The sequence below is a fragment of the Nansenia antarctica genome, assembly GCF_963989245.1.
Source record: "Nansenia antarctica genome assembly, chromosome: 13".
NCBI classification, from domain to species: Eukaryota; Metazoa; Chordata; class Actinopteri; order Argentiniformes; family Microstomatidae; genus Nansenia; species Nansenia antarctica.
Genome location: NC_137683.1, coordinates 31,602,676 through 31,609,792, shown reverse-complemented (window position 1 = coordinate 31,609,792; position 7,117 = coordinate 31,602,676). Strand labels below are relative to the sequence as shown.

At 44.2% G+C, this 7,117-nt stretch overlaps 1 protein-coding gene across 1 annotated transcript; it reads right to left on the bottom strand.

The window, feature by feature from the left end:
- Positions 1-500: 500 nt before the first annotated feature.
- LOC308169172 (uncharacterized protein) lies at positions 501-2,228 on the bottom strand. Its single transcript, XM_080543825.1, has 3 exons — positions 2,100-2,228; positions 1,389-1,963; positions 501-1,276 (listed from the first exon to the last, which is right to left on the bottom strand). Exons 1-3 carry the CDS (start codon positions 2,208-2,210, stop codon positions 1,000-1,002), a joined length of 963 nt encoding a protein of 320 aa, XP_080399951.1. The 5' UTR covers positions 2,211-2,228; the 3' UTR covers positions 501-999.
- Between the last annotated feature and the right edge of the window lie 4,889 nt (positions 2,229-7,117).

Sequence of the window (7,117 nt, the reverse complement as noted above, 5' to 3'; positions counted from 1 at the left end):
TAAAATGTGACGCGATCTGGTGGAATGATCAAAGAGGGGGCAAAGTCATTTTTCTGTTTTTTACATATGCTTAAACTACAGATTGTAAGCTTTCAAATGATATGTCATACATAGACATCGGGAAAAAATGTAAGACAACATGAGTATTTGAAACTTGTTAACCCTGAAAACTAAATCCTGAGAAAAAGCCCTTCAAAGATTTGGGACTTTTTCACACCTTCACACAGGCAGGTAATGGGCGGTAACAATAGCTGGTCAACCCCACCCCCAACCACTCCCCCTCTAGCTTGACAGCTATCAGCTGTCAATACTGGTCACTGGGTCAGACAGCTATAGTTATACAGCTATAACATTATTACCTAGCAAGGTATTACCTAAGCTAATTACCCAGCTTATTATTATTTATGGTTGTTGTAACTGTTATAGTTAGTCTTGTAATGATACAAAAAAGTATTCAATCAGAATCAGAATTTATTTTACAGTACACAAGCATAGGTAGGATAAAGATATCACTGTAAATATTGTGTCATACACAGAATATGGGCACACTTCACAAACACGTCACGTCATGTCGACCAAAGCACATCTAATAAAAAAAAATATATATGGGCACACTTCACAAACACTTCACACCAATATTGCACGTCACGTCATGTCGACCAAAGCACATCTAATAAAAATAAAAATATATGGGCACACTTCACACCAATATTGCACGTCACGTCATGTCGACCAAAGCACAAAAAAAGTGTACCAAATCACAGTACTGCAATCAGAATGAACCATGTAAAAAAAGTAGGAGTAAAAAAGTGGCACGTTATTACAGTGATAAAATGCTCCTATCCGAGGCACAGAGTTACAGCTCAAATCTAGACTTTATAAAATAACATCAGGCATGACTAATATTAAGGAGGAAAAAGCAGAACAATACTGCGGCAAGCTGTGCAAAGTACAATCAGTGTGCAATTCCTGCATTCCTCCTGTGTGTTTGTCCTGCAGCTACAAACGGACAGCCTTTTTCTGAGGTGCCTTTTTCAGAGGTGCTGTGGAGTCTGGTGGGCAGGGGCATGTAGTGTCTTTCGCCTCATCAGTACAGAATTCTCTGATCTTGTCAAAAAGGTACTTCTGTCTGGCCACGTCAAGTCCGGGTGGGGCTTGCACAGGAAGATCACCTCTGGGGGGCTTGACATCAGTGTGTTTCAGTAGCTGAAACTCGACTTGTTCTGCCCCGTCGTGTTCCCAGGCTATAACCACGCCAGGTTTCCGAGCATCAAAGCTGCAACAGAATGAAGACAATGCATTAAATGATTGCCCACAGTAAATGATATTATATGACCGCCATACTATGTTCATAAAATGAAATAGGTAAATACATGACAATGAATTACCTGAAGTGCTGGTAACTCTTAATCTGTGGGAGCTTTCGGAAGTAGGCACCCAGATGCTTTTGCCAGTCGTAGGTTTGAACCAGCACGGTGCCATTCTCCAGGCCTACAAGCTGGGGGATGTTGACGTGTTTCACTGGAGAGCTGGCCCTCACGACTTTAACAATGTCATCCAAAGTGTCCACTCTGGTCTTCCTGAAGCACTGCTTGATAAGGCCAAAGCACCAGTCGGGGCCAAACTTGGTGTGGCCTGCAATCAGGAAGTGGAGGGCCAGTGTCTTGTGAAGGCCATGCATGGTCCGCCACGCACAGTACCACAGCATGAAGTTGTTCTTGTTTTGGCCACTGCAGTTGTCACAGTTCAGGTCCACGTATGTTTCTCCAACTCCATACTTCTCGAAGAAGTGATGCAGGTAATTGATGACTGCGTTGCTGCCCTTACTTGATGACATCCCTTCATCGATGAGGTAGTTCACCTGCCTAGGCATCCCTTCGCAGGAGACACCAAAGATGCCGCACTTGCGTGGAGTCAGAAAGTACATGGGCCCTGGTTGATGAGGGTCAGAGGGGTAGTGGACCTAAGAAAGAGAGGCAAAAGAGGAAGAGAAGAAAAAGATTAGATGCAGTGAAAAGTAACATCACAGAGGTGTGTGTGTGGGTAAATGAAATTCAATCAACCAAATCAACAGTGTCATAGGATGAAGTTATTCTCACCTGTTGTGCAAAATCAAAACTGTAGTGCATTGTGATTTCCTTGCTTGCTGGTGTGGAGGGGCCAAGAGAGAGCTGCAATTCCTCACAGACCTCCGCACATGCAATATTCATTTTCTGGTAGAAAGAACGCTCCATTGCAACACGGTCTAGATGCTTCTCCTGCTTCTTCAGCTTGGCTGATTTCACCACATCCGGCAGATTGGCACTTCGTAACACTTGGTAGTTGTTCCTCTGGCACTCCCAGCACAGATCTGTCCGGGGTTTGGTGCTGGTTATTTGAGGGAGCAATTCCTTCCACAGCTTTCGGAAGCCTTGCGCACTAACAACACGTTGCTCTGCAAAAGAAGATTTTATGAGTATGAGTATGAGTATGAGTCTCAATGAATGTGCCTTTTTTTAAACAAACCCCCCCATTGTATTGGCAATAGCAACTTCAGGCTCATGAATCTGAATTTGTTAATTGCACATTAGCATGGCTATCACAGTGTATACACAGGGCCTGGCTGTTAACACAGCCATCAGTCAAGTCATTTTAAAAAGTTGTTTTAGCATATTTAACACAATGTAACATATTTTACATTATGTTACATTTCTGTAATCTTGGATTGTAGTCCCACACACACATTTTACATACCAGATTTTTGCAGAGCATCATTGTAGAGACGCCAGACGGAGGTTTTGGTGACATTGGACGGCAGCAGTTTAGCACTGTAGTCCCTGTGTCCAGGGTGTCTGCCAGGTAGAATAATGGCGTGATCTTCAGCGTAGTTGTTGATGAATGTCACGACTGCATCGACGTCATCTTTTGTGTGAAAGTTTTTGTTTTTTCGACATGTCTTTCTCTCGCGTGGCAGAGCACCGTGCTCCTGGTACCATTGGGAAATGGTATGGAGAGTTCGGCTGCTTATCCTGAGCAGAAAAAACAACAGAACGTATAAATAATAGACTAATAGCTATAGATAATGTCTGCTAGCTAGCATGGCTAACGCCACGATACATACTAGGTCATTTTAACTACTAACAGTAACAGCACAGTAGAATCTGATGTCTGCTAGCATGGCTAACGCCACGATACATGCTAGGTCATGTTAACTACTAACAGTAACAGAACGTATAAATAACAGCACAGTAGAAATAGCTGATGTCTGCTAGCATGGCTAACGCCACGATACATGCTAGGTCATGTTAACTACTAACAGTAACAGAACGTATAAATAACAGCACAGTAGAAATAGCTGATGTCTGCTAGCATGGCTAACGCCACGATACATGCTAGGTCATTTTAACTACTAACAGTAACAGAACGTATACATTTTAAAAAGCTTACCCCAATACGAAGCAGTAGGTGTCACGGCAGACGTTCGTCCCCTGAATGGAGTATGATACCCTTTTTTAGGCAGTTTTTTGAGACCTTGAGTCAAAATAGAACGATTCATTGACGTCAAGAGACCACCCATAACCAGCAAGTCTTTGTTCTCTGGATCCAAAGATGCTGTATTCAACCGCGTCTCGTAGATCAGTTCAGAAGACAGTCTTTTGCTGCAAGAGATTCTCGGTCGAGCATTGTCTGTGCGACTACGCTGGCATTTGCACTCAAATCGTTTGATTTTGTCCAATTCTGAGTCTTGCTCGGTAAACTCATTTTCAACATTCTCGTCAGACCAATCTTCGGCGAGATCACTTATCTCAGATCGTGGTTGAAGCGAGTCTTCTTCTTCGCTATCGGAATCCGAGGAGGACAGAGGATCTGAATCGCCTCCGTGCATGTAGTCAGCAATGAACGAGGTCATAAATTCTCCATTGTCGATCCTTCTACCGGCAGCAGAAATTCGGTTGATCTCATCGGCGAGCATTTGTGATTCCATCTTGCAGTCACACAGCAGTAAGCAGAATACAGTACACAGACCAGCATGTGGCTTTTTATCCCTCCCCCTCGCCCAGCTATTGGCTACGCCGATTGAGCTCACAGCCATTCACACCGATTGTTGTTGTTAGCTGGGCTCACGTTCCCGCCCCCAAGTTCTCAGAAACATTCAGGCGGAAAATAAGCTTATTTTGTTGATTAAGTACACGTATTTAACTATCGTAAAACTGCTCGAAAAAATAACGAGTGGGTAGTTCAAAACCTTAACTTGTGTCTGGTGACAAAAAAACGAAATCAGATTATTATTATTTTTTTACAAAAACGCTACTTTGAAGCCTTTGCCCTTTGCGCCCGGTTCGCACTTCGATGACGTCATGCCACAAATGTGAAAATAAAAATCATAATAAATAAAATGTACACTGTCACATCAAATGTGCAACATTCCACTCGAATGAGAGGAACTAGGGGCTCTTAGAGAACTTGCTTATACTGTAGCTTTCCTGAGGAACAATAAACATACCCAAACTAAACTGCAACATAAACAGGCTATAGCCAAATATAAAATACTGTTTCAAGTCAGTCAGTTTCAAGTCATATTTAGGAGGAGATAAGACAGCAAGTCAGCAATAATCAATAAAACAAAAAAACAAAACATTGCACCTAAGGAGATTTCAGACTCAAACCTTACTTCTGATTAAGCAGCATCACTGGCAGATTAGCCTTGAGAAATACAAGCATCTCAGCGTTTTTGGCACTCAGCCTGTTCCTCTTATCATCTAAAATATGTCCTGCTATGCTGAAAAGTCGCTCGCTATCTACACTTGTGCAAGGTGCACAGAGGAAGACCTAAAACTCACGCGCTAATAGTTGTTGCTATGGGCCAAGTGACTTCCTGCTCGCGGGGTCACATGACGTCGCTGAACACTACCTACACTACGCTCGTGAAGTCGCGCTGGAACTCTGACCAGCACTCGTGGAACGCCTCTCGTCCAATCAAAGCACTCGGTCCCTTTATGACGTCGAGCCCAGTGTGCGCTTCGGCGCTCTCTGAGCGAATCGTCGAACCACTACCTACACTACGCTCGTGAAGTCGCGCTGGAACTCTGACCAGCACTCGTGGAACGCCTCTCGTCCAATCAAAGCACTCGGTCCCTTTATGACGTCGAGCCCAGTGTGCGCTTCGGCGCTCTCTGAGCGAATCGACGAACGCAGCAAATGCCGTATGATATTCGTGGTATTGAAAGACCTTGCGTGCGTCCCTCCGCGAGGTATTTCTTTTGAGCAGACATTACAAACGGCATATTTGTTGTCTCTTTCCGACACTGTGTAATATTTCCAGACTGGCGACGCCATTTTGTAAACTGATCGGTCGTGTTTGATCGGCCGTTTTGAGAACTCCGATCAAAACCGATCAAGGCCATATCGGCCGATACCGATCGGCGCCGATCAGATCGGAGCATCACTAGTTACTATTCTATAAGACGCCAATTGGCGTCTTTGGCAGTCAATGAGTTAATGTACCTGGTTATGTTACAGTAGAGAAACAAATGCATTTAGTAATGACTTACGCCAAATTGGTGCAACCCAGTCCAGTAGGCTACCAGATACGATGTTGTAATGCAGCGGTTCCCAAACTTTTTCAATCAGGCCCCCCTTGGGTAATTGGAAATATTTTCGAGCCCCCCCTAACCCGGTCCCCACCTAGATTGATATAATTAATTGTATAAAGTTGTACAAACATTACATTTTCTCTTCTAATAATAACAAGACACATATATCCAACTATAGTTTTATATTTTATTATGGGTTGAAAAGGAACATAAGTGCTTGGCAAATGATCCTGTGCCACTGAAATATTCAACATATCAACATTAACTAATTTCTACTGCATCACTATTCTTACTCTACACATTCCTATCACAATTACGATCAATGACTTGTGTGTGCTTGCTTTGCCTTGCAAATCTTCTCAAAGCGGGGTTGTTGTTTTGAGACTGCCACTCTCAGTTCATTCTCAATGTTCAACTTCGACCTGTATTTGCTTTTGATAGCAGCAACAGCAGAAAAGCCTATCTCACACAGGTACGATGTTGCAAAAGGCAGCAGTATTCCCACAGTTTTTTTTTTATTAGTTTTTTTTAATTTATTTCTGCGCCCCCCCTGCAGTACCCCCGCGCCCCACTAGGGGGCGCGCCCCACAGTTTGGGAAACGCTGTTGTAATGTATGCACATATTTTGCTACCACGGTTGCCAGACGGAATTGACAATGTCCAGCCCAACCGGTCTAAAAGCCGCCGAAACCCCCCGTCCAGTGTGACCAAAAGTAGCCCAATCTGGCAACCCTGCTTGCTACGTTCTTGCAGCTCGCGTGAACACAGGTTCTTCCATCAGCGCTCGCCTGCCGCTTCGACTGCAGACTCAAGTTAACGCGCGTGCAGAAAGATGCCACCAAACTCATGTCCGGTAAAACAAATTGTTATTTCTCGCCGTGAGAAATAGAGATGCGGCGTGAGAGCGTGAGAACTGGTTGAAATGCGTGTGTCTCACGGTGATTGCGTGAGACTTGGCAGCCCTGATCATGTCGGTGTCCTCAAAGGTAAGAGTTGGTTTTCTTTAACTCAACTGATAGCATTACCTTGCTGTTGTTGTTTACCGAATACTCCATCTGACTCACACTGATTTTACTTGTGTAAACAGTAACGTTAGGCGGTTTTTACGTCTTTGTTTTGAGCGCCAGTGCGCGTTTTATGCGCGTGCACGCGAAAACAAATTCGAGGGTCACCGAGGGTCTTGTATCTCTGGGGGGGGGGGGGGGGGGGGTTTGTATCTCTGGGGGGGGGGGGGGCTGATGAAAAGGTTCCTGAGAAGATCCTGAGGAACATTGGGGGCATCTGAATCATTTGTGTTAGTCAGTGTTCCTTTCTTGCCGGAGACAGACACACACAGGAGTGTTTTGGATCAGGGATTAGGGTTGTCGGTTCCCTTACATAGACTGGAGCTGATGTCCGATCTGGTGCAGGGTGAGGTTATAGTTGGTGTAAGTAAGTAAGTAAAATGTATTTATACAGCACCTTTCCCAGACCAAGGGTCACAAAGTGCTTTACATAACAAAGAAGAAACACAATAAAGCATAATAAAAGAGCGAAAGTCATAG

Excerpts from the sequence above, each read along its gene's own strand:
- LOC308169172 (XM_080543825.1), bottom strand. The coding sequence starts at position 2,210 with ATGAATATTGCATGTGCGGAGGTCTGTGAGGAATTGCAGCTCTCTCTT. Across the intron at positions 1,964-2,099 it reads GTTTTGATTTTGCACAACAG|GTCCACTACCCCTCTGACCC; the intron begins GTGAGAATAACT and ends TCTCTTTCTTAG. Across the intron at positions 1,277-1,388 it reads AAGAGTTACCAGCACTTCAG|CTTTGATGCTCGGAAACCTG; the intron begins GTAATTCATTGT and ends ATTCTGTTGCAG.